General features: G+C 41.0%; 2 protein-coding genes across 8 annotated transcripts in view; one reads left to right on the top strand and one right to left on the bottom strand.

The window, feature by feature from the left end:
- Positions 1 to 14,662, top strand: part of BEND3 (BEN domain containing 3) — a 75,489-nt gene extending 60,827 nt beyond the window's left edge. For all 3 annotated transcript variants that reach the window (XM_074187276.1, XM_074187275.1, XM_074187277.1), the window contains exon 4: positions 133 to 14,662. In XM_074187276.1, the coding sequence (XP_074043377.1) occupies positions 133 to 2,391 (2,259 nt within the window). In that variant the 3' untranslated portion in view covers positions 2,392 to 14,662. The remainder of the gene's footprint in view (positions 1 to 132) is intronic.
- A 1,065-nt stretch (positions 14,663 to 15,727) lies between these two features.
- On the bottom strand, positions 15,728 to 26,257 carry MTRES1 (mitochondrial transcription rescue factor 1). Of its 5 annotated transcripts, XR_012468506.1 has the most exons (6): positions 26,083 to 26,257; positions 22,436 to 22,905; positions 20,652 to 20,724; positions 19,767 to 19,883; positions 19,519 to 19,621; positions 16,220 to 16,301 (listed from the first exon to the last, which is right to left on the bottom strand). XR_012468506.1 is itself a non-coding variant. In XM_074187279.1 (5 exons), exons 3-5 carry the CDS (start codon positions 22,900 to 22,902, stop codon positions 16,122 to 16,124), a joined length of 720 nt encoding a protein of 239 aa, XP_074043380.1. In that variant the 5' UTR covers positions 22,903 to 22,905; positions 24,187 to 24,318; positions 26,083 to 26,252; the 3' UTR covers positions 15,728 to 16,121. The 5 variants fall into 5 exon arrangements, 3 of the variants coding, with proteins under 3 accessions (XP_074043380.1, XP_074043379.1, XP_074043381.1); XM_074187279.1 differs by lacking the exons at positions 19,519 to 19,621; positions 19,767 to 19,883 and adding an exon at positions 24,187 to 24,318 and having other exon boundaries at positions 15,728 to 16,301; positions 26,083 to 26,252; XR_012468507.1 differs by lacking the exon at positions 19,519 to 19,621 and having other exon boundaries at positions 16,221 to 16,301.
- Positions 26,258 to 27,334: the final 1,077 nt, after the last annotated feature.

Below are 27,334 nucleotides of genomic sequence, written 5' to 3'. Positions count from 1 at the left end.
AATGAACCCCACCTCACATCTCCCCCAGTCATTAGCATTTCTCAGTGTTTGTGCTGTGGATAAGGGGGAGGAGAGGATAGATAAATGGCAGAACCACTTAAATCACTATGGAAAACTTTTTTTCTCCCATAGGCACTTCTGGCTGGCATGAAGAACAGAGACACCAACTCACCCAATCAGGGAAATGGAGAGCAGGCCAGTAAAAGCAAGACTGCTGGCATTGGGTGGCTGTGTGAGGAGGAATCTTTGAATGATGTAACCACCCCCTCCTATAAAAAGCCTCTGTATGGCATCTCCCACAAGATCACTGAGAAGAAGAATCCTACCGGGGGAGACCAGTTCACCAACTATGAACTCTATGAGAAAGTCACCTCCAGCAATAGCCCATCGCCCCTGCGGCTCCTGAATGAGCAGAGGAAGCGGGACTCTAGTAACACTACTCCAGTGGCAGTGGTTACCGGGACCGACAATGACCCCAACATCTACTCCTTGATTCAGAAGATGTTCTATACTCTCAACACATTGAATTCCAACATGTCCCAGTTACACAGTAAAGTGGACCTGCTCTCCTTGGAAGTGAGTCGGATCAAGAAGCAGGTAAGCCCTACAGAGTCTGTAGCAGAATTCCAGCCACCACCAGAGTACCAGCTCACTGCAGCCGAGCTCAAGCAGATTGTGGACCAGAGCTCATCGGGGGGTGACCTGGCCTGCCGCCTGCTGGTACAGCTCTTCCCTGAACTGTTCAATGACAATGAGTTCAATCGCAGCTGTACCACCTGTGGCTTTGTGAACAAGAAGAAGCTTGAGTCTCTCCATCTCCAGCTCATCAGAAACTATGTAGAAGTCTGCTACCCCTCGGTGAAGAACACAACGGTGTGGCAAATGGAGTGCCTGCCTCAGGTCAATGACTTCTTCAATCGTTTCTGGGCCCAGCGTGAGATGGAGAGTGGTCAGCCGAGTGGTCAGCCATCTGGCTTTTATGAGACTGAACAGGTGGAAACCCCCCACTTCCTAGATGACAAAGAACAAGAAGAAGCTTTGTCCCTGGACCGCAGCAGTACCATTGCCTCTGACTATGTCCTTGATGCGCAGGATCTCAACGAGTTCCTAGATGAGGCCTCATCTCCTGGCGAGTTCTCTGTCTTCCTCCTGCACCGGCTGTTTCCTGAGCTCTTTGACCATCGTAAGCTGGCAGAACGGTACAGCTGCTATGGGGATGGTGGCAAGCAGGAGTTAGATCCCCAGCGCCTGCAGATTATCCGCCGCTACACTGAAATCTATTTCCCTGATGTTCAGGAGGAAGAGGCGTGGCAACAGCAGTGTGCCCAGAGGATCAATGATGAGCTGGAAGGTCTCTGCCTTGATGGCAGCGAGTGTGAGCAGTTGAGGGATGACTGCTACGATTCCTCTAGCCTTCCCGATGATGTGTCCATCATCAAAGTGGAAGACAGCTTTGAGTATGAGAGGCCTGGTCGAAGGTCCAAGAAAATCTGGTTGGTTCCTATTGACTTTGACAAACTGGACATCCCCCCTCCTGACTTTGAAGTGCCAATGTCTGACTATCTTCTCAACAAGGAACAAATTCGGAGCATCTATGAAAGCAGCCTGTCCATAGGGAACTTTGCCTCTCGGCTCCTGGTTCACTTGTTCCCTGAACTGTTCACCCATGAGAATCTGAGGAAGCAGTATAATTGCAGTGGTTCTCTAGGGAAGAAACAACTTGATCCATCCCGGATCAAGCTTATCCGGCACTATGTGCAGCTCTTATACCCCAGGGCCAAGAATGACCGGGTATGGACACTGGAGTTTGTTGGAAAGTTGGATGAGAGGTGCCGTCGGAGAGATACAGAACAGAGGCGCACCTATCAGCAGCAGCGAAAGGTCCTTGTGCCAGGCCTTGAGAGGAGGGACTTCATGAACTATGCAATCAACCCTGAGAGGTTCCGAGAAGAATTTGAAGGACCTCCGTTGCCTCCGGAAAGGAGCAGCAAGGACTTTTGTAAGATCCCCTTAGATGAATTGGTTGTCCCTTCCCCAGACTTCCCTGTGCCTTCTCTCTATCTGCTGTCTGACAAGGAGGTAAGGGAGATTGTACAACAGAGCCTCTCTGTGGGCAATTTTGCTGCCCGGCTCCTGGTCAGACTTTTCCCAGAACTCTTTACCCCAGAGAACCTCAGACTGCAATATAATCACTCTGGTGCTTGTAACAAGAAGCAACTTGACCCAACCCGTCTACGACTGATCCGCCATTATGTCGAAGCTGTTTACCCTGTGGAGAAGATGGAGGAGGTGTGGCATTATGAATGTATCCCCAGCATTGATGAGAGGTGCCGGCGACCCAATAGAAAAAAGTGTGACATCTTGAAAAAAGCCAAGAAAGTGAAGAAGTGATAAGGAACTGTTCAACCTCTGAACTTTGGGGTCACTAAGTTCTTAGTGAAGGGCATTCTTGGAGACTCAGATGGTTGTTTTTTAGTATTGGTATGGCATCCACAGGGTGCCCCCTTGCAACAGTGGGAAGTGGCTTACTACATTTGCACACTTTAGAAACCTACTAAAACACAAGCAACAAAAAGCTTTGAATTTTTTCTGACCTGGTCCGGAATATATATGCACCACGATCCCTTAGTACTCAGGCACCTATTGCTCTGAGCAATAATTTTCCCAACCTAGGATGGAAGGTTTTTTTTTTACTCCTTCCTTTTTATTGTTTAAATGACAAGTTATGCATCTGTATTGTTCCCTCCCCACTTTTGCATCTTCCATTTTTATCATTTTTTAAAAATTAAACAGAAAAATAACAAAAAAAAATCATTGAGCTCTTTGAGGGCAATTTTCATGGGAAAAAATATCTTTTACACAGTTGAGCTGAAGTACTGTAACCAGAGATTTTCAAACTTAGGAGTTTTTTAAAAAAGACATTTGAAAATTTTTGTAATTTTTGGAAGTGCCATGCTTCATGTTAGAGCTGATCTCAGCAACAGGCATGCTATACAAGCCATGGTTCCTGCTGTCCATGTCTCTAATACTTGGTTTTGGCATGGCCAAATAATCATATTGATGTCAGTAGGGTGAAACTGCCCTTGTTTTTATTTTCACTGTGATCAATACTAAGGTTTAGGCATGTTGTACATGTGTTATCTCTTGTGACCCCACACTCAATAGAACGTTAGGTTCACTTATCTATAGAAAAAAAAACACTGGATGATGATAAGAATGTAGACAGATATTGAAACTCACATTTAGAGCACCATCAGAGTTTTAGCTATCCCTTTTTTCTCCCCCTTACTATTGTATAGGGAAAGGAAAAACACGTTTCTTATGAAATTGCATTTTGCTGTTAGGTTCACTACTCTGCCTAAAAAGAGAAGGTACCACTTGCATTTCCTTGATAAATCTCTTCCCAAAGGCAGATTCTAGAAACAGCCTGGTGATTTCATCTCACAGAATATCAAGAATGTGAAGAGATTTCACCACACCTCAGTGGCTGCCTAGGTCCCAATACTTTAGGGCTAGCTTGTTGCCTGCTCCAGAGCCTCTGCAGTTTGGGACAGAAGCCACACTCTGTTTCAAACTGGACCATACTTACTCCTTCCAAGTATCTTCTTTGAAGTTTCCCTATGGACTCCTTAAAATTGATTTTCTCTTTCAGTGCCTGGTTTATTCCTTACTCCCACAGTTATGTCAGCAGAATACTGGCTTCTTTGTCTAGCTAATGAAGAAAGACCACTCTAGCCTAATGGCATGCTATTCAAGGAGTTACAATCCTCAAAGACCCAGAGAAATCTTTATGAAAAAAGATGCTGTCATCTCCCTCATATTTATGTGACCAAATACCTAAGAAGGGGACCTCCCATTGAAAACTGAACAGGCTAAAGATGAATTTAATAGGTTGAATCAATAGTCTTTATGAAATCCTTGTGAAGTTTTTGAAATTTAAAAAATTTTAAGTTTAATCTTATAGTTTGAGAGGCAGCATGGCCTTTGGCTTGCCTTGGGAGTCTGGAAGACTCTTGATTCAAGTCTTGCCTCTGATATATTACTGCTATTTGTCCCTCTTTTCTCTAGCCATCCCTGCCCCCCCATCCCCAAAATGTTAAAGGATTTATTTTTAAATATCTGGAATTATTTTTGAAATTCACAATTAATTCCTTCAGCAACTGAACACAGTTTACCTTTTTTGTCTGTGATATTTACCAGTTTGTCCCAGCATCAGAAATTGGAACATATTGATTGTGTAGGTGTCTTAAAACTTCAGAGGATATGTTGTTTCCTGCTACCCACAAACATTACAATGATACCTAAGTTAATGAAGTTTCAGTGTGTACAAAGACTGTCCAAATCGCCGAAGCACTCATTGACTTCAGGAATGTCCAAATAGCCAGGAGTTGCCCTGAGAGCCACCAGTGTCATATTTTTCTTTATTCAGGCCTTTCTGGTATGCCTTAGCCTTCCCTTGTTGACCTGCTCTAAGGATTGTGGATTGCATCTCCCTCCTCCTAGCATCATTTCTCAGTGAGAGGGCTCAGTCGAATTACTGAGGACTCTAATCTGTATCTGTCCTGGAACACAACTGGAGAAGGTCCCAAGGCCAGTGAAAATTGTCCTTGGTTTTAGAAGATGGAACACAGCCCAGTTCCTCCTCCAGAGGCAGAGTCATTTAATAATCCATTTAAAAAATACTCATCTGCTGTTGTTTTTTTTTTACATTTTTTTAAAAAAGAAATTAGCAGGGAACAGGAATCAAATAAGCATCTTTGTAACCTCTTGAGTTTTAGTCTTTTTTCCAAATCCATGGTGAATTCATTCTCCCTTATTGTTTTAATTGCCTAGGATTTTGCCTTCCAGAAGGAAATTGGAAGGAATAAATTCCAGTATAAAGTCATAGAATAACTTTGGAAAGTCATTTCTTATCTCTCCTCGCCAGTAAATGCCGCCTCATCCTTACTCAACCCTTCAATATGATCCCTTCTGTGCTGCCATCAGCCATCCCAGTCCACTTTTTATATTTAAGCAATAGGAGTAAAAAATACTTGATAATTCACAGGAATTTAGAAGCATTTTTGACCCCCTTTTGGTCTTCTCTTTTGCTTCTAAAACCTTTTTTTAATTTTTCCTTATACCTTGTGTTTCAAAGACCAGAAGAATTAACATAGTCATCTCCTAAAGTTGGTAGGATACACTCAGCAACCATCACCTACCTGTCTGTGGCATCTGAAAAGAATGTTCAAAGAGTCATGAATGTAATTTAAATTCTAGACTTTGTCTACATGATCACAATCCAAAAGAGGAAAAAAATTATGCCCCAGGTGCTCTAATGTCCAAATTGAGGGAGTAAATCCCACTTTGTTACTGTTTACCTTTTCACTATTATTTTCTTTTGTTCGGGAAAGGGTGGGAAAAGGGTGGAAGGGAGGGCAGAATTAATCATTAACCAAACAATTGGATCTACTTTGTAGGGAATTGAATTGGCAGTTAAAAGTGGTAAGAATATAAAAAAACAAACCAAAAAAAATTGTAAGAATAATTGAATTGGATTGGCCTTGTTTGGTTACTATGAACCTATATTCTGTGGCCTTTGTTTCTACCTTGGTCTCTGAATATTTTGTTTCATGTTTGATTATGGGTGGGGTGGGGGGGGTGAGTCTAGAGAAGAAAATCTTTTGATTGATTACTGCCAAGTGAGTTCTCACCTTGGGCATCTGGGCAGGCAAAAAACTAAAAAAAAAAAAAAAGAAAAGAAAAGAAACAAAATGCTTGCCTGGGTAGATCCAGCCTTAATACTCTGACATCTCAGATATAAGACCGTGCATAAAGGTGGTGCCAGAGTAAAACCTTCTGCAGAGAAATAAGAACAGTTTTACCAAAGATAATGAACTGCTATCACCTAATGGCTGCATCTTCCTTTTGATTCGAGTGCATCCTTAGAAACCTGAATGTAACACAAACCCAGGACTGTTTTTTTTGTAATTGTATGCTCTCTAGCAACTTTGTGTGAATTTTTATACAAGCACTGTTTTATGTGTTATATAAAATATCAAGAAAAAAGCAGAGTCTTGTAATCTAGTGTTTTAAGTCTGGAGAGTGGTTTTGGGGTTCCCCCTCCCCATCTTCAGACTGTGGGTCTGCAGATCTACTATCTCAGTTTATTTTTGTCTTTTCAATTTGGCCATTTGCTTAACTAAACCTTCTGTACCCAAGAATTTAGAAACTCCTCGTTCATTTCTACCAGTGGGTTGTTTTGGGATGTCATACCTGGTGCTGATTAACCATGGCTTCTTCTATTTTGGTCACAATTAGGCCTGACACTTCTCTGATAGAGGTCAGCTGGAGCTGTTCCTTCACAGAACACGTCCTGCAAGGCCAGTTAGAAGCCACCTTCCTAATGAGCTGCTGAAGGGAGGCCAATGACCTCTTGGTCACATGCCAGACCATTTCTAATACTTAAATTTGCATTGCCTTCCAAAATTCTACCCTTTATCATTCTGGATTAAATTGCATTTACTTCAACACTGGGCTCTCTTATTAGCTTATGGCAGGAAGGCATCATGTTCTTTCTCCTCATATCCTCCCAATTTGCTGTTTATAAATTCATTTCAGAGATGGACGTTAATGTTATATTGGGAGAGAGATTTTCCCCTCAGGGGCTATTGAGATAGGATCATGATTTTGGACTCCTGTCAGTAGATGTTCTCCATCTCTGCCTTGTTTTTCTTCCTTTGGATAGCAGTGGAATAGAATTGGGGAAATAGTTGTAGTTAGGGTACTCTGACCTAAGGCAGGACTGAAGTATATAATTGTTACTTCCAGACACAAAAGTGAAAAAATTAGACCCAGATCATTTGTGTGTTTAAATGAAGTTAGTTGGGAAAAAAGGTGAATTCTTTGAAATTCCTTTTATAATTAGGGACTTGTCTCTTGGGAAAAATAAAATGTATAGGTGATTTTTTTTTAATAAGCAGAGATTTCTATGCATAGCTTAATACATTATGATAAACAGTTTTGAAATATTTTTAAAATTTTACCATTCCTAGAAGTAGAGGCAGCATGGAATGGTGGAAGCAGTAACCTTAGTTGAAGCTTCAATTCTGGTGACCTCTGTTGGACAAATTATTTAACCTTTCTCAATCTCATTTTCCTGATGTTCTAATCAAATAAAGATGGCAATAATAGTGATTATAAATTGCTAACATTTATATAGCTCTTAATGTACCAACCACTGTGCCAATATCGGTTTTACAATTATTATCTCACTTGATCCTCAAAACAACCCTTCAAGTTTTGTGCTCTTGTACTGTTACAGATAAGGGAAACTGAGGCAAACAGATTAAGTGACTTGTTCACATTGACTCAGTGTATGAATTCAGGATTTTTTCAACTCCCTATGATCCCAAATGAGACTAATACTACTTGTACCATGGTGAGGAAAGCAAGAATCTTTTAAAAGAGATTACATATGGTAAAAGTGCTTTGAAACTATAAAGGACTATGCAAGTATGAGGCAAGTATTCTAGGCTTGGAGTCAGGAAGATCTGAATTCAAATTTTTGATACTTGGCTGGACAAGTCCCTTAATCTATTTCAGCCTGTTTCCTTGTTTGCAAAATGGGACTGATAATGGAACTTAAGTCACAGGATTGTGTGGGGATCAAAAGAGGCTATAAATATGAAGCACTTTGTTCTTGATTTAGTATGTCCCCAACTCTCCCTTTGTGACATTGCTACTGCCCTGGTGTAGACTCTCATAATCTCATAACTGAACTATTTTCTCTGACCATTTCAGTTTGTCCTTCACCCAGAGGTTAAATTGATCTTTCTAAAATGAAGATCTGACCATATGTCTCACACAAAATCATATGCAGTCACACACTAAAAATTCCATTGGCTACCTAAAATCCTGTTCGGCTTTTAAATCCTTCAGGCTTCCTCCTGCCCTCTTCCCTTCCTCTCACCACATATTTGGTAATCCAATGACACTGGCCTCCTCACTGACCTGGATGTTCCATGAGGAGAAGCTTCATCTCTTGGCTCTTGGTGTTTTCACTGGCTATTCCCCATGCCTGGAATATTATCCTTCCTGGATTCCTTTAAATCTCAACTAAAGTCTTTATCTTCTAAGAGAAACCTTTCTTAATTTCACAGTGCTTTTCCTCTATTGATTATCTCCAATTTATTCTTTTTTCTTATTTAACATTTTTTTTCAAATTTTGGATTACAGATTTTCTCCCTCTCCTCTCCCCTCTCATTGAGAAGGTAAGCAGTATGACATAAGCTATAATCTATATACAAATTTCCATATGAGTCATTCTGTGAAAGAAAAGACAAATCCCCAAGAAAAATAAAGAAAAAATGTCTTTGATCTGCATTCAGGCTCTACAATTTCTTTCTCTTGAAGAAATAATACTTTTCATCATAAGTCCTACAGAATTGTACTGGATTATTGTATTTCTGAGAATACCTAAATTATTCAAAGTAGATCGTCATACATTACTCCTTTTACTAGGTACAATGTTCTTTGCATCAGTTGATCAGTAAGTCTTTACAGATTTTTCTAAAAGCATTCTACTCATTGTTTCTTTTCTTTTTTGTCTTTTGTTTTTGCATGGCAGTGGAGTAAGTGACTAGCCCAAGGTCACATAGCTAGGTAATTATTAAGTAAGTGTCTGAGGTTGGATTTGAACTAAGGTCCTCCTGAGTCCAGGGTCAGTACTGTAGCAATTGATGAACATTCCCTCAATTCCCAATTCTTTGCCACCACAAAAGAGCTATTAGGTCCTTTTCCTTTTTTTTTTTCTTTTTCATCTCTGGCATAGATTTAGTAGTAGTATTGTTTGGTCAAAGGGTTTTATAGCCCTTTGGCCATAGTTTCAAATTGCTCTCTAGAATGGCTTGAATCAATGTACAACTTAGTGTATTAATTTTCCTACATCCCTTCCAACATTTGTCATTTTTCTGTCATATTAGCTAATCCAGCAGTTGTGAAGTAGTAGTTGAGAGTTGTCTTAATTTTAATTTCCTCTCATCAGTAGGGATTTAGAGCATTTTTTCATATGATTATAGATAGCTTTGATTACTTTGTAAACTGCCTATTGATATCCTTTGACCATTTATCAATTGAGGAGTGGCTCATTTCTATAAATTCGACTTAGTTTTCTATACATTTAAGAAATGAATCTTTATCAGAGAAACTCTTGGTAAATTTTTTTTGTTTCACAATAATGATTACCAATTTTGTATTTCTGTCCATCCTGTTTTCCCTGTTTGCCCTAGTCTTTCTCTTTTACCCTGTCCAGACTACCAAATTGCCTTACCCTTCTTTTATCCCCTTCCCTTCCTACTTTTCTGCATGGCAAGTTAGATTTCTGTACCCAACTGAATTGTGTATATTATTCCTTTGAGCTAGTTTTGATGAGAGTAAGGTTCATGTGCTCTCCACCCCATTTTTCTCTACATTGTAAAAATCTCTTTCAGGTCTTTTTTAATGTCAGATAATTTATCTTCTACCTCTTCCTTTTCTCTTTCCCCCCAATACATTCTTTTTTTCTTATCATTACTTAATTTTCTTTATATATATCATCATATTTAACTCACACCTGTGCAGCCTGTCTATATAGTCTTTTAACTGCCATTATAATGAAGTTTTTAGGAATTATAGATCTCACTTTTTCCATATCTGAATAAAAGGTATACCAAATACCTCATGATTTCTCTTTCCTGTTTACCATTTTAATTCTTCTTTTGCATTTTGTCAAATTTTCTATTCAACTCTGGTCATTTCATCAGGAATATTTAAATGTCTATTTCATTGATTCAATTTTTCCCCTTAAGAATTATACTCAGTTTTGCTGGGTAAGTGATTCTTGGTTGTAATCCAAACCCTTTTGCCCTCTGAAATATTTTATTCCAAACTCTCTGGTCTTTTAATGTAGAAGATACTAAATCTTGTGTTATCCTGACTATGGCTTACTATATTTGAATTGTTTCTTTTTGGCTGCCTTCAGTTTTTCCTCCTTGATCTGGGGAAAGTGAAATTTGACTATAATATTCCTAGTTTTTATTTTTTGGATCTCTTTCAGGAAGTGATTGGTGGGATTCTTTCAGTTTCTATTTTATCCTCTGGTTCTAGGTTCCAGATTATTAGGGCAGTTTTCCTTGATAATTTCTTAAAAGAGGAGGTCTAGTCTTTTTTTTTTTGATCATCAATTTTAGGTAGTCCAAAAATTCTTAAAATCTACCTTGTGGGTCTACTTTTCAAGTCAGTTGTTTTTCCAGTGATATATTTTTTAATTTTTCATTCTTTTGATTTGTTTTTTGATATCTCATAAAGTCCTTAGCTTCCAGTCGGCCCAATTTAAGAAATTATTTTCTTCTGTGAGCTTTTGTACTTCCTTTTTCATTTGGCAAATTCTGTGTTTCAAAGCATTCATTGGATTTTGCACTTCTTTTTCCATTTGGTCTAGTCTTATTTTTAAGGTGTTATTTTCTTCAGTATTTTTGTGCCTCTTTTACCAAAGCTGTTGACTCTTTTTTCTTGATGTTCTTGCTATCACTCTCATTTCTCTCCCCAGTGTTTTCTCTTCTTCCTCTTACTTGATTTTTAATATTCCTTTTGAGTTCTTCCATGGCCTGAGACCAATTCATATTTTTCTTTGTGGCTTTGGATACAGGAATTTTGACTATAGCCTTCTGGGTTTGTATTCTGATCTTCTTGTCAGCACAGTAACTTTCTGTGGTCAGATTTTTTTCTTTTGTTTGCTCATTTTCCAGCCAATTTTTGACTTTTAACTCTATGCTAAAGTGGGTCTCTGCTTCCCAGGTGAAGAGGCACTGTCCCAAGCTTCAAGGTTTTTTAAACACAGCTGTTTTCAGAGATAATTCTGGGGACCCAGGCCCTCTTTTTGACCCTGGAACTCTGATCTGGGTCCCTGCTCTCCTGCTGTCATGAGCTCTGTTGTGCTATTAGTTCTCCTCACATTGGAACTAAAACCCAGGACTGAGACCCAGAACCAAGTATGGGCAATGCAATAGTGTTCTGCTCTTGACACACAAAGGGACCCATATAAATCTCTTGACATATTTATTCCCCTTGCCGTCTGTGAGCTAAGAGGTCTGGAAACCACTAGTTGTCACTGATTTAGTTGCCCCAAGTCTTGTCTCTGGTTTCTTTGGAACTGGTTTGCACTGGTAGCTTGCACTGGACTTCACTCCTCTCATAAGCTGGCACATCAAACCTTTCCTACCAATATACCGAGTTGTTGTCTTGGGCTAGAAAATTCCTTTACTGTTTTTTTTTTGTAGGTTTTGCCATTCTCAGTGTTTAAAGGCATTTTATTTTAAGGTATTTTGAGGTTTAGGGAGAGCTTAAGTGAGTCTCTGTCTTTGCTCAGACATGTTGGCCCCACCTCTATTCTGTAAATCTTGAACTAAGTTTCCTGAGAGAACGGACATTTTTGTGACTTGGTTCATACCTCCAGTACTTAGCTCAGATATTAACAGAAATCTAGTGACCAACTTAGCAGTTGCTAAGTACAAGGAAAGCCTTGATCCTTGCCCACCAAGAGTTCTTAGATTTATTGTAAAAGCAGGACAGATAAACAGGGCTCTAGCTTTCTAGTTAATTCCATAACATTGTGTTTGCCATTTCAATTAGCTGGGTAGCTGTAAGGAATATTTCTTTGGTTTTTGACTACTACCCCTTTTAAAATATAAGGCTTAAATTAAAAAAAAAACTATCCAACCTTTAAGAAGTCTAAAGCTGCCATCTTGGCCTTAATTGGGGAATACAGGGAGTTGGTGAATGTTCTTGATGGCAGACCCATCAACATTATAAAGAAATTAGTCCATTGTCAGGAGCATCATTTTGATATAGAGTTCATTTAAAAATTTTTTTTTAAATCACCATGATATATTTCCATTTGGCTAAAAAAATGACTTTTTTCCAGAAGATAGTTTCTAGTGGTAACTAGCTCAAAAAAAATTACTTTTCCTCCCCTTGCCCTGAAACCAGTGTCTAAGAAACAACCAAATCCAGAATTTTGTTCCTCTGCTTGGTACAAATAGTTAGACAAGACCATTTCAAATAGGGTTGGATTGCTGTCCTGCCTTAGGCATGCCTACAGGGCTGCACTGTTTCTTGGCCCTCTTATTCCTCTAGAGATAGAAATACACAGTTGTTAAGTCTGAGGTGAATGCTATTAGCAGAGCTCAGCAGCCCTGCTTTGTGGTGGTGCATTGTCCTATTTAGGATGTTAAACCTTAGTCCCTACCCTTGTGACAAGCAAAAAATTGGATTTTTGAAACTTCTTATCCTTAACCTCATTTTGGCCTCAGCGTCTTCATTTTTCAAATGGGAGTAAATAATATTGCCCCAACTACATGCCATCATCAGATGGATCAGAAGGAGTTAGGGAAATTATTAACAAAGGGGATATTTAAATCGTGAGATGGCAACAAGTGACATTTAGATTGAGTGTGTCCTTTGAATCCTCTCTGGAAACCCCCAGTCACTATTAATTTAACTGTCACGGCATTGTTCTTGGGACAAATACATTAAGTTATTTTCAGGATGCTTTGATTAGAGATGTGAAAAATATTTCCAAAGATTCTACTAAAGACTGCTTTGGCCTACCTCAAGTTTGAAGAATTAGAACTCATTGTCTGATCACAAAATGAATACAAGTCTGCACCTAAAATGGGTATTCCCAATTCCTAACTGATGGCAAGAGGAGGTGACCTGTGGTCAAAAGCTTTGTCTTTGGGGCAACAGGAGTTTATGATTTCTTTCCAAGTGGTACAATCACCCAATTTCTGACTTCCAACCTCCCCCCAACCATATTGCCTCTAATGGGGTTATCTGTAACTGACAATTCTCTGACCAATAGAATAAAATAGCCTTTTTCTAAATGTAGGGTTTTATCTGAAAATAGTTCTGGGAAACCATCACCTACTCCTGTGTACCTTTAGGAGAGTTTATGGGCTACTTTTTCCATCAGACAAAATCAGTTTTCCTTTAGTTTCCTGAAAAGTGATAGCCTCTCTAATCCATTACTGCTCAAATAACCCAAAACTCAGGAGTTGCTTTTTCCGTGAAAAGGTAAAGAGAAAATGGAACTCTTGCCTAGTGATCCATACAGTTTTCCAGGAAACAGCAAGTGCCATTTATCAGGCAAATATAATTAGCATCGTGTTTCTTAAAAGAAAGTTTCTTTGAAAAGATGATAGTTACTGGGGAAAAAACCTGGAGCTCTCCCATCCCCCCTTCATTGTCAACTGCTAAGCTGACTTTTAGACCATGCCTTAAAAAGTATCAAACAGAAAAAGGGGGGGAATTTTCCATGTTTTCATAGAAAGCCCTGAATCCCTTTCTTTGACTAACAGTTACAATGATTGAGTCTCTTAAACTGTTTTTCTTCATTCTGTGCACATTTTCATTAATGGAACCTCACCATGATTAGTTTATGAGGCAGCTGTCACTAGTGTAGGGTAATGAATGAGTTTCAAGAGGCCTGTAAAGCATTTATGAATTGCTTTTATGCCACCGCTAATGTTTCCTAAATACATTACTAGTTCCTCATACCCATAGGGAATCTTGTAATACATGTCTTTTTTTTTGTAACCAAATAACTTTCTCCTTACTTTGACATTTAAGAAGATCAAGTCTGGCCTAGGTCAAATCCAGACAGGAATCAAGTTCATTTGTCAATCATTCTGTGAGCCCAAAAGAAAAAAAAATCACGATTTTTATAATAATTCTCCAAGTATTTTCATCGTTCTTTCATCTCTTCACATTAACCTGAATTGGGATATTATTCTCTTTTAATAGTATAGTGGATTGAGAGCTGGCCTCAAAGTCAGGAGAAGTTCAAGTCTTGCTCCTGACAAGCTGGCCACATCACCATGGGCAAACCACTCAACCCATTATTATGCATAGTAGTAGAAGACTCAAAAAAGAAGCTACAAAAAGGCAGTCTATATTGTAAGAGGAAATTTCCTCACTGGGAAATTCCCTATACCAATCAAATGTCAAATATGGTCCCTAACATTAGAAAAACAATTATGAAAAAGTACATGAATTTATGAGAAAGTAGCTAGGTGACACAGTGGATAGAGCACTGGGCTTGAAATCAGGAAGACTCAATTTCATGAATTCAAATCTGGCCTTAGTAAATATGAGTTTGGGCAAGTCACTTCACCCCATTTGCCTCAATTTCCTCATCTGTGAATTGGGCTGGAGAAGGAAATGGCAAACCACTTTATCTTTGCTAAGACAACCCTAAAAGCAGTAACAAAGAGTTGGATCTGACTGAAATGTTTCAACAACATGGGATCATAGACATAGAGTAGAAAAGACATAGAACCATCAAATCCATTCACCTCTTTAGAGACCAGGAAACTAAGACATTGCAACTTGCTCAGGGTGAGAAAAGTATTTTGAGGCTAAGATTTGAACTTGGGTCTTTTGCACCCCAACCCAGTATTTTATTTACTACATCACTTAGCTATTCCTAGTTAAAATAAGTGAATTGACTAAGTACATATAAATACTTAACGGCAAAGCTGGGAACAGAAGTCAGATTTCTTTACTTGCAAGCCCTATTCTTTCCATTGTAATAGGTTATCTTCCACCATCCTTTCTATCCATCCATATGCCTTTCTTTCTTAAGCTTTCTCATTAGGGAAGGGAAGGGTGGGGTGAGGTGAGAAAATCTGAGAATGAATCCAAATTCACAAGTATTTTTTTAAGTTTTTTAAATTTTTTTTGCAAGGCAATGGGGTTAAGTGGCTTGCCTAAGGCCACACAGCTAGGAAATTATTAACTGTCTGAGGCCGGATTTGAACTTAGGTACTCCTGACTCCAGGGCCGGTGCTCTATCCACTGCACCACCTAGCCGCCCTCAATATTTCTTAAATAACTCATGACTTAGTAAAAACTAAATTAACCAGTCATAAAATAAAATAAAAATTTACCTTGGCAATACTACAGAGGACATTTATCACGAGCATCTGAGTTTAACATTTTAATAAATTTTTTTTTTTCTATAACCTTTCTGTTACCTGTTTTTAAAAACTGGGTTGATAGAAGACTTAGGGTCACAGGTCCTAGCACCATTTGCTTTGATTTAGACTTAATACTTTTTATTACTAAGAATACCTTTTACTTGAAACTTACCAACTCTATTAGACTCAAACTTTAAGGACAAAAAAAAAAAGGATCCTGGGGGCGGCTAGGTGGTATAGTGGATAGAGCACCGGCCCTGGAGTCAGGAGTACCTGGGTTCAAATCCGGTCTCAGACACTTAAGCTGTGTGGCCTTGGGCAAGCCACTTAACCCCATTTGCCTTGCAAAAAAAAAAAAAGGATCCTAGAGGCTGAAATAGTCTTGTTGACATTATCTGTTCTTAACCAAACCAACAAAATCTTTCTGTTTGTAGTTTTGGTCATCTTCTAGGGAAAGTCTTCCAGTCACCTTCCAGAGGACTCCTAAAAACTTTGATTGGTAACATTTGCCCCTGCTGCCCAAGGGTATGGAAATAAAAAGAGTTGAAAGAAGGGAGGATGTGGATGTGGATAATCTGAGCCAGAACAACCCTTAGCAATACTTTTTTACAAAACTGAGTTATCTAGATGTAGAGCAGTCTTGCCTCCAACTAGTAGTCTAGCCCCCTTTGCTAGAAGAAACAGTCTCAGAGAGGCATTTAAGCTGATAGGTATAAAATTGAAATAAAAACATTAAGAAACAACAAGGCTGGTTTTATTTTACAACATAGTCATGAGGTAGTTAATTTGGGAAAACAGGCGAATCATTAAAAAAAGCTCTCTGGACTTTAATTCATTCACTGCACATCTTATGCTGGGTGAAATGACCTGGAAATCAAATTATTCATTCCCACGCCCAGGAAAAGTCAAACCAAGTGCAAACCTAGTCAACAAGAAAAACTTGCTGAAGCCTAGCACTAGGAAAGTATGGAGATGTGCTTATTCCCATTTTCACAAAATGGTCTATCAGATTCCATAACTGATTAGACTTTATTAATAAAAATGTCCTTTTTTCAGAAAGGCCCCCTTTGCCCCATTCCCCACAAAATGAAAACCATTAGAGTTCCTGGTGCCATAGGAATCTGGCTATTTAGAAACACTCTTCTTAGGCAGGTTGATTTTTTTCCACCGGCGTAAAAGCACTCGATACTTTTCAGACTCAGTTTTCTCTTCTGACACTTTTTTCAGGACAATTCGCATAGCTGTCTCTGTATCTGATTCTTTGTCCTCTCCAGTAATAAGATCCAATGTATCACCCACTTTCACCTGAAAATTTAAAGCGACTATTATGACATTTTGGAAAACAGAGATTGGCTTATAAAACACTTCATTTGGGTTTGATTTGTTTTTCATAAACTATTAAATTCAGTTGGAACTGACAATACAGTCCAGTGATCACCTTCCTACAATGCAGGGTGGGACTCTGAGGACACACTAGTCCTTAGTCTGCCATTAATCTAACTTCCGGGTCTTGTTTTCCTCAGTCACAAAATCAAGAGTTTTGGACTAGATGTCCTCAGAGGTCCCTCCCAACTTGGAATCTATGCTCTTATGAGTCACTGTGGAAGGAAGCTCAAGCTCAAATAACTTGTTTTGGGGATTACACTCTGTTAGCATGTTCCAAAGGGCTCACCTGTGAAGTAAGGACTCAAGTACAAGTTTGCACTAGGCCAGGGAAGCCCTCTGCAAGTCAACAAGATGCTATGATAAGCTACCTCTGTACCACAGTAACCACATTGCAAAAGAAAGTTGGTTTCAAATTAGGTCTGATGTTTCTTTGACTATCAAATAACCTTGGTGCCCACACTTGCAGCCTGGTGTGTAGAACCCCCAGTCATCCTATCAGATCATGAGTATTTCCTTGGAGAAATGTAAGGAAACAGCATGTTCTGGGTCATCCTAATAAGGAGTCAAGAGGTTTCATCTCAAGATATAAAACTATACAGAAACAAATCTTAAGAGATGCAGAGGGGTAGCTAGGTGGCACAGTGGATAGAGCACCAGCCCTGGAGTCAGGAGTACCTGGGTTCAAATCTGGTCTCAGACACTTAATAATTACCTAGCTGTGTGGCTTTGGGCAAGCCACTTAACCCCATTTGCCTTGCAAAAACCTTAAAAAACCAAACCAAACCAAAACAAAAGAGATGCAGGATAGGAAGGAATTCTGAGTTTAGAATTAGAGGATCTGAGTTCAAATCTTGACTCTTCTACTTAACTGTGATGTTGGTTAGGTCACTAGACCTTAGTTTCCTCTCATATAAGATGACTGGGAGATACAGATACTTAAAAGGCTAGTTAACTTTATTCTACCAGTCAGAAATAAGAAATAGGGTTCAAAGTATTTATTTTTAACCTCCTTTTCTTTAAATATATACAAATAGCTCTTAATATCCTCTAGAAGAGGAAAACCTGAGTTCAAATACTGCCTCAGAACCTTATCAGCTGAATGACTGTATGCAAATCACCTTACCTCTATGGGCTTATGTCCTCAGCTTTTAAAATGAGAGTGGACTGATGACCTCAAAGGTCCCACCCTTTTGCAAGAAGGCTTTTTCAGGCTTCCTTACCTTATTATGCTTTCTCTGAAACTATCACCCTTTTCACAGACAGACAGACAGACACAGACACAGTCTTCAAGACACTACTTGAGAGCTGGAACTATTTTTTGGCTTTCTTTGTATCCCCAGCCTTCAGTATGGTGTGTGACATACAGTAGGCACTTGACTCCAAGCTCTGACAGAATAAAAAGATGTCACACTGAGATTCACCCTTGACCACCGTGCTCAAATGCCATCTCCAATAAATGAAAAAATTGGCAAGCCAGGACAACTTAGTACAACTGTATTCCAATCAAGTAGCCAATGCATGCATGATACTCATGAAGTAGCAGCTATGAAAACCTCTAAGGGTCATTCCCATACGAAAAAGAAGCAAAAACTGCTTTCCAGGATGCTCATCCCCTCACTGAAAGGCCCAGGCCCTCACTAGAGCAAGGGTTGAATTAAGTGACTTGGACCAGTTTTAAGGAATTATAAAGCCTGGCCACAATTTTCCTGTAACGTGTTAGTGTTACCCAATGTCCAACTTTCTGGTAGAAAAGGAAAATAAAGGCGTGAAGGAAGGCAATGAGCCCTATTCTGTTCCATGAGGAAAGAAAAATACCCTTTACGTAGTACTTTGTGAAGTTTAAATAATGCTTTCCTCACAAGAACCCTAGCATTACTTATAATCTAGTCACCTCTAAGGTAGGCAATAGAAGTACAATACCCTTAATGACATCTAAGGAAAGTTTTAGGTTATAGGACTCATCACACAGCTAATATTCCTCAAAATTCAGACGTGACCAGTACTACCTTATACTACCATGCTCCCCAGGGTGGATTCCCTCTCAGTTTCCTTCAAGGGGAGGGAGGGCAATGTCTCTGTGCTTTTCTGCTATCCTGTATGTTCTCATAATAGGGAGCCTAGAGGAAACAGGTGCAGATGGAATTTGACAGAGCACTACTATACAAAGTTATCTTATATTCTGTACAAAGTTACTAGCTCCACAGAGCAACATTTGAAAAGACTTCATTTTCAGCACATAGAAAAGTTTTTGTGGCTCTGCTATGCTGGAGCAGGGCTATGATGGTGAAGAAGGGATTAACCAAGAATGGTACCCAGGCAGGGGCCACCTCCTCAGTCATCCAAATGACCATCCTCTGTTCCTTGTGGGGTCAAGGAGGAAAATCAGAATTGATATCTCTACAAAGCAGAGTTGGCTTGGATCAGTAGTTCCAATCATCTACATTTCAAATCTCCTCTTAGTTACACTGTTACTATGACTACCAGACTTCCTAGTAACGAGGCAGGCCAGCCTCTCAGGCAGCAGAATATTAATACTGCCCCCATCCTCCACTGAGCCCCACGAGAAATCTGGAAAGCAGTGAGAAAACATAAAAACTGAAGATGGGCTGGTGAAGCAGAAATTAGGCAGGAGTTAACAATATATCAGCTGGGAAAAAAGTCATTTTTAACTCTGGGAACACTATACGGAATAATATAACTATTATTAACAACTGAGGAACTCACTGGACTAAATTGAAGGATAAAAAGAAAAGATACAAAATGCTCAGTCCAAATTCTGGTTGAATGACTAATTTGCTAAATGTTTGCAATTCATATCTGCAGTGACTGATAAAAGGTTCCCCATATAAAACCATAAAAATCAAAAAATGGATGAGGATAAGGGCTATGAAACTAGGAGTGAGGGGGGGAAATGAGGTTTTCCTCCTATCCCATAGGATTAGTTGGGAGAGCTTCTATAATAACATCCCCCAAACAAGGGACATCCCCATGGAGATCCCCAGAATTACCAAGCTACTACTCTCAAAAGCCAATCTGCCATGAATCATTCTGAAATGAAAAGGGAGTTTACAATAAAAAAAAGTATTCCTTTGTGCTGTTTTCCCCAGAATTACTGGGATCCTTACTAAATTCTTACCTGGAAAAAAATGATTCTGGCTTTCAAAGGAAGCTTCTACAGAAACAGGTACCCTCTGAAATTCACATGCTTACAGCTTATGCAAAGTAGTTCCTTTAGGGCACTGAAAGCATTAGTTATACATATTTCACACCATAAGAAAAAACACGCAATTCTAAAATATCCATTAAACATATTTAACTTTTTAAAGTTTTTAATCCAGTATTACTAAGAAAAGTCCAAGGTCTCTTTTACTGTCCTTCACCTACCCCATACTCTATTTTCTTTCCTCTCTCTGTCTGAACCTGAGGTCCTTAATCATTTTGTGCCACGAACCCCTCAATCTGGTGAAGCCGACAGAGCCCTTCTTACAATAAAGTTTTCAACTGCATAAAATAAAATACATAGAATTATAAACGAAAACAATTACAATATAGTTACCCAAATTCAAGAGAACAACAAATTTTCAAATGCCAGGTTAAGAAACCTCCATCTAAACCATGTCACTGCTCCTCCAAGGTCTATCTCAAGTCTCATTTCCCCAAGAACCTTTAATGACTTTAGCCTATGGGGGAATCTCTCTTTTTCCCCTCTAAATTCTCAAAACTCCTACACCACTGCTTATCAGTCTCATCTTTGGTCAAACCCAGTTTTGTATTGTCTTGTGGTGTTCTAATGATTGCAAGGCTAATTTTGTGTTTTCTATAGGACCTAATACTGGACTAGTAGGAGACACTTGTTAAATTAATAATGAACCAGAACACTGATGTGAAGCCAAAGAAATCCTTGAACGAAGACCAGTCTCACTGCTCTTTGGGGTGTATTACTCAAGAGGAGTACAGTCAATGGATCAGGGGCTTAGTTAATGGATCTCCCTGGTTTCTAATTTTGACTTCTAACAGTTAAGAAAAAAGAGATGAACCATCAAAATGACAGCTGAAACTGTTGAAGGATAAAACTGTCTCTCATTCCCACCAAAATTTTCTAAGGGCCACTGGCTCAGACTTGGAATAGCTAAAATGTGATGTTTTAGCACTCATGTTCCTCCAGGGGAATGAATGGAGTTTGGATAAGGGAAAGAGAAGCATTAATTCAGGACTGGCAGTCTCTCTGACAAATGTATTTCATAATCAATTTAAGTTTAAACAACTCACCGTTCTGCTTTTCTTCCATAATTTTTCTCCATTCAGTCTGAGTTCACCTTTGTAGAATGCATCTTCTATTTTACTTTAGGGGAAAGAGAGAGAAAGTGATGCTCTAGAATGGTATTGTTTTTACAATGGTCAGCAGACTTGTTGGAAAATACATTCCACCAGCAATTTGAGAGGTTCATTACAATAGTGAACAAATGACTGGGGTCTAAACTGACTGTCCATATTGAAAATGATGGAGCATCAAGGATTATGTGATTTTAAAACAATGACACCAAAGGTCATTTCTGAATCAGTGAATTGATGCACAGACGTCACACTGCTTTTGTGTTGCCAACTAGTACTCTAAAAGAGCCCAATATGGACGTATATAAGTTACTATCTAGGGTTGGAACCTCTACAATATCTTGCTACCTGGGAACTTGTCTTCAAAGTTAATGTGCCCTTGATTATCAACCTTATTGATTAAGAACAGCTCAAATTGATGAGTTCCTCCTAAAAAGATTTATAGTATTCTTTGTCATCATTTTTTTTGCTCTAAGAGAAACTCAGAAACAATATGTACAGTTAGTGCCATCTATAAACTCCACAGCTGTACTGCAATTAAACAGCTGCTAAATGGGCATCTCCCATGTTTATCTCATCCTACTGAAATTTATGTCAGCAACTGGATTAAAAGATAGAAGAAAATTAGCTCATTTTCACCTTGGCTTTTAAAATTTTTTTTCTAATAGACTGTCAAACAACAAACAAGGATTGTTTCTTTTTTCTTTAGTTGTTATTATTTTTCCTGTTCTCTGATTTGGATTACAGAAACTCTCTCTTGTGATAGAGAGAAAAACAATCTTGCAAGGGCCATCAGATTTTAGAATGGATAATATAGAGATCATTCTGATTGACCAGAGGAGAATCAGGTCTCTATGTGCAAAGGGGAGTCACTGGTATTGACTACTGGAAGCTCCAACAGATTCTGTGTCCAGAGATGAGCAGAAGATGCAGCAAGGCACTAAAAAAAACTAAACAATCTTTTATTTACACACAGGATGTCTGGTAAATTGCACAGTTGAATAAAGAAGGGAATAAAGTGAGAGAGAAAAGTGATGCTTAATAAACTCAGTGCAGAAAGTGAAGTGTTTTAAAGTTATCAGCCTCAAAAGAATCTTTGCTCTTTTATAGCTAGTTTGACTGCCTAAAAATGGTTTAAAAAAATCAATTTGTGGGCAGCTAGGTGGCGTAGTGGATAAAGCACTGGCCCTGGAGTCAGGAGTACCTGGGTTCAAATCTGGTCTCAGACACTTAATAGTGACCTAGCTGTGTGGCCTTGGGCAAGCTACTTAACCCCATTTGCCTTGCAAAAAAAAAAAAAAACCCTAAAAAAATCAATTTGTGTGAGCATTACAATCCTAGGTCCCACCCTTGCCCATGGAGCCAAAAGTAGTGAAAAGTCAAAATTACCCTCCCCCCATTCTTAGTAACATACTCTGATAAAGTAAAAAGAGCTTTGTTCTGAAATGCAGGAAGACCTAAGTTCTATTTTTAGCTCTTCCAAAAACTGACTGTGAATGTTTCTAATGTTTCTAAACCTTAATTTCTCTACTTGTAAAATGAGGATATTGTATAAGATGACTTCTGGGAACTTACCAATTCTGAAATTCTGAGATTCTATTATTCTATGCTGTTAGTCACCCAGGGTGGGTACATGAATAGTTGTAAAGCTAGATAATATCAATCGATGCAAAAAACAAAGTAGCTAATGGTTAGTAGCATCATACACCTTCCAAACTTACTTTCTTGCAAGATCCAGCCCTGTTTTCAAGATGACATCATACCGAAAAGAGGGGACGACTTTCTCCAGATCTTTATAGTCTTTTACTACATTAGGGTCATCTTCAAATTCATCTTCCTGCTCACTCATCTCTCCCCGATCTTCATCAGAGTCATCATCATCTTCATCATCTGCCTTCTGCAAAGCCTTTTTACTGGTCTTTTTAGATCCTGTGTTGCTTTTGAGTCTTACAGAAAAGAGTGATATGCATTCTGGGGATATTAAAAACCCTGGGAGTTTCACGGAGGAAATGTTGTAGAAGAACAGTGTTCCATAGTTTGATGAGTTTAACTGATAACTAGAAGTATTGATGTATTGACTCCAAAAGGTACAGGGTTTATGTGCAGGAGATGTTCCCCAGAATCCAATCCAGGCATTTGGTTTTCTTAAAGTACGGATAGGCAATCTGAGACTAGCTATAGCATTCATCACCTGAAACAGACAGACATTAAATCAGATGCATTTTCCACATGTGCTATGACAAGCACATGAACTGGATTTGAGGGGGTGCTAAATCACAGCCTCACTGTCTCTTCCAGAACTATCTGAGTCCAGTGACCAGGTATGAATCAGGTTGACTGAAGATAGCCCTGGATGTAAGGCAATCAGGGTTAAAATGACTTGCCCATAATCACACACAGTTGGTGAGAGTCAAGTGTCATTCAAACTCCTGTCCTCCTGACTCCAAGGCCAGTGCTCGATCCACTGCACTGCCCATATGGCTAACACAACTGCAGACCACAGATTCTCAGTCACTTACTCATCCTGATGAAGGAAATTTTCCAGAAACTGCTTTTTACTCTATTCTGTCCCATTTGGCAGCAGATGGGCCATAACTATTCACAGAAGGAACACTCAGTTCAAAGTAGGTTACTAGAGAGGGCCATGGATCCAGAGAAGATATGGATCAATAACAGCGAAGAATAGTGGCAGGCCTTACACAGAGTTTTAAGGTTTACAAAGTCCTTTACATGGCATTTCATTTGATCCTCACACCAACTCCATCATCATCCCTACTTTAAAAGTGGGGACACTAAAGTTGGGAGAAAAGTATCATGGTGATTTAAGTATCTGAGGCAGAATTTGAACTCAGTCCTTCCTTCCATTAGTCTCCATTGTTTGCAATGAATCTACATGTGACAATAACAGAATGAATTTAAATTTATATAATAATTAAAGTTTTCAAGGTATCCAAAGACTAGCAACTGGAAAGGGTAGAATCTTTTCTTCTTATAGGATCCCTTTTTACCAATTTAAAATTTACCAATACAAATTGGAACTTTCTTTGTAGTCTTAAAGAATTGCCTAGGAAACTCAAGAGATTAGGTGACCTGGGCAAGTTGGGTAACTGGGGAACTTGGGAGGTTTGGTGACTTCCCCAGTCTCATAGATAATATGTCAATGGTAAGCCTTGAACCCAACGATTCCCAACTGAGAGACTAGCTCTCTATTCATTAAGCTATGCTGTTTAGTACTTCCAAAATCTACTTCTCCCTCCCCAAATCACCAAGTAACCAAGATTTGATTTCTGAACCTCTTCCTTTTCAGTAAAAGAATAAACTTTCCCTATCAACCTTTATACTTATACTTGTTTATAAGTTATAAACAGTAAAAGGAAGAACTATCTGCAACTCAGGAGTCAAGAAATATTGCTTGCCTTGGATGAGGGAAAAGGCAGTGACTCTGGAGTCAAATACTATCTCTGATATTTACCTCTGTGGTCTTGAGCAGGTGACTTAACCTCCCTGGGCCTGTTTTGTCATGAAAGGTTGGATCAGATGGACTCTGGAAGATCTCTTCCCTATGATGGTCTTCTATTGAAATGTTTCAGGTTCAAGGCTTCCACTGCCATCAGTAATAATAAAGTTAATAATAGCTAGTATTTATTTATGACTTCAAGGTCTACAAAGTTCTTTATAAGTATTTTCTCACTTAATCAGCACAACTTTGAGTGGTAGACACTATTATAATCCTCATTTTATAGAAGAGGAAACCGAGGCAGACAGAAGTGACTTGCCCACAGTCACACAATTATTTTCTGGCCTCAGACCTTGAAGATGGCAGCATCAGCTCAAAATTACATATTGCTGGGCATCAACTAGGTGCATTTGTGAGATGCCTACCCTCTGGGGAAAGATTGAGGCCCTGGATTTTTATCATTTTTGTTAATGTACTTCAGCAAATCATTTTTTGTTTTCTGGTATTCATATGAAAGGATTTTTAAGGCCCTGAATTTGGTACTTAGGACCAGCAAGAAGAGGTCTTAGATCAAATAGGCCAAACTCTTCATTTTACAGATTGTTAAACTGAGGGCCCCAGAAGTCTCAAATGAGTTACCAAGGTCACTCAGTAATGACAGAGTCATGATTAAAGACCAGGGACCCCCTTACCCCAAGTTCTGAGCTTTTCCCACTGCATAATTGTTCTAAAGGCAATCAGAAATGCAGGACTGGTGCTCAGGTTAGAGATTAAGGCTTGACCTATTAGATTTGGAGGTCAATTAAGCCATTATTTATGAAGTGACTACTCTATGGGGATAGACATGTATAATCTCGGATGGAAACCACTTGTCCTCTCTTGCTGGGTCTCATCCAGAAAAATTAGTGCATCAGAGGGTCTCAACAGCCCTTCTTAGCTCTAATATCTGGGATCCTGTGTCTAAGCCAACTGAACTCTCAGTGGCTTAAGATCTGAGGTCAAAAGACCCAAATTTAAACTGAATCTGTACATTTTGTTTGGGTCCCTCTATGATTTCCTAATTCTAGTTAGAAATAAGTAGAGACCCTAAGGACAAGGGCCACAGGGTACCGGGATGGTTGGGAAGGAGTAAGGGGCTCAAGCTTCCGCCTTCAGAGAGCAATCACTCAGTCCCATGCAAAGCTTTCCTTCTGCGTGCCCCCGTCCCGTCCCACCTGGGCCGGAGAGATCACAAGACCGTGGCGTCACTTCTGGCAGAGACGCCGGGGGTCACCTGGTCCAGCCCCCTCATTTTATTTTATTTTTTTTAGGTTTTTGTTAGGCAGTGGGTTAAGTGGCTTGCCCAAGGCCACGCGGCTAGGTCATTACTAAGTGCTGGGGCCGCCTTTGAACCCGGGTCCTCTCCAGGGCCCTGCGCCATGTAACGGGATCCCCTTTTGGTTGCTGCTGTAGCTGCTCGGAGGCGGCGGGCCCGCGGCCGGGCCACTGCTCCCGTGCATTGCTGCCCCGGACCCGAGACCCGGCACTGTCCCCGAGGAGGCGGGCGGCGGGGCCCGGCCCGGCGGGCATCTCCACATGTCGGGGCGCCAGCACTATCCCCCCTCTCTCACAGCGCGGGGCCGGGGGCCGCGTGGCGGGCCTGGGGAGCCGCCGCTTCCGGGCCCGGGCCCGCCCCTCCCCCTCCCCGCGCGGAGCCCGCGGGCGCCGCGGCCCCAAGGTCAAGGGCGCAGGGAAAGCCGAGGACGCGGCGCTCGCCTCCCCGCCTTCAAGGAGCCCCCCCCACGCACGTGCACAAGCCCCCACGCACGTGCACAAGCCCCCACGCACACGCGGGAATCGTCCGCGGGCCGGGCTGGGGGAAGGGGCCCGGCGGGCCGCGCGGGCCGGGGGCGTCCGGCGGGGGCGCGTTACCTCAGTGCGCGAAGGGGCGGGGACCCCCGACTGCGGCCCGGCCCGGCGACACGGCCCCGTCCCCTTCCAGCCCGGAGCCGGCGCGGAGCAGCGAGGACGGCGGAGCAGCGAGAGAGCGGCCCGGGGCCGGCGCGCAGCGGGCCGGAGGCAGAGACCCCTGCTGGAGGCCCGGCTCGGAGGACTGGCCCGGCCCGCCCGGCCCCGGGCCCGCCCCGCCCCGGACCCGCCCCGCCAGGCCCCGGCCCCGCCCCTCCCGGCCCCGCCCCGGGCCCCGCCCCGCCCGGCCCCGGGCCCGCCCCGCCAGGCCCCGGCCCCGGCCCCGCCCCGCCCCGCCCCACCCGGCCCACCCGGCCCCGGCCCCGGGCCCGCCCCGCCCCGCCCCGCCCCGCCCGGCCCCGGGCCCGCCCGCGCCCTGCTCCCGCCCCTCCACTCCCGACTTGCCTCTCGTTCTCACGTTCCCTCCCCTGCCTCCTCCCCTCCGCTCTCCCGGTCCTTCTCCCTTCTTCACGCAGCCGGTCCACGCACAGAAGCGCCCACGGGGCCCAGGAGGCGGCAGACCCTTGCCCCGAGCAGCTCCCGACCTGCAAAGACAGATACTAGACAGCAAGCCATGGATAGGACCAATAGGAAATTAAAAGAGAGCACGGCCTGGTCCATATGTATATCTATATGATAGATATGACTTGTCCATCTGCCTATATTCATGTATGTAGATCCATCTACATATATGTGTATATATAGATATAGATATATATGGAGAGAGAGAGAGGGAGAGAGAGAAACACCAGCAAGTTAAGGTTTACAAAGTTCCATATTCACACCAGGGGGGAGGAGGGAAGTTGAGGGAAAAAAAAAAGGATGGTAGCCACAGACAAAACTAGGCAATTATTAAATGTCTGAGCTCCTCCTGACTTCAGGGCCCGTGCTCTATCCACTGCGCCACCTAGTCGCATGGGATGGATTTTAGATGGACTTCTCATTTCCTCCCTCTCCCCTTCTTCCTCCTCTTTCTTTCCCTCTCTCTTCCCTACTTCCCTACTCCCCTCTCTTCATGTTTCCCCTCTGCTTTTCTTTCCCCTTCTCTTTCCTCCTTTTCACTTTATCTCCTTCCTGGCTCCTTCTCTACATATTCCCTTACCTTCTTCCAACATTGAAATGGTCGATTCTAACTTGGTAGATGATGATTTCCCCCTACTTGAATATCCTCAGGCAGAACCTGAACCATTTTTGGTTATGGCAGAGCACAACCATT

Source organism: Macrotis lagotis, chromosome 5 (assembly GCF_037893015.1).
Source record: "Macrotis lagotis isolate mMagLag1 chromosome 5, bilby.v1.9.chrom.fasta, whole genome shotgun sequence".
NCBI lineage: Eukaryota > Metazoa > Chordata > Mammalia > Peramelemorphia > Peramelidae > Macrotis > Macrotis lagotis.
Note: the sequence above shows the minus strand (reverse complement) of the source record. Positions and strands in the feature narration are given on the sequence as shown.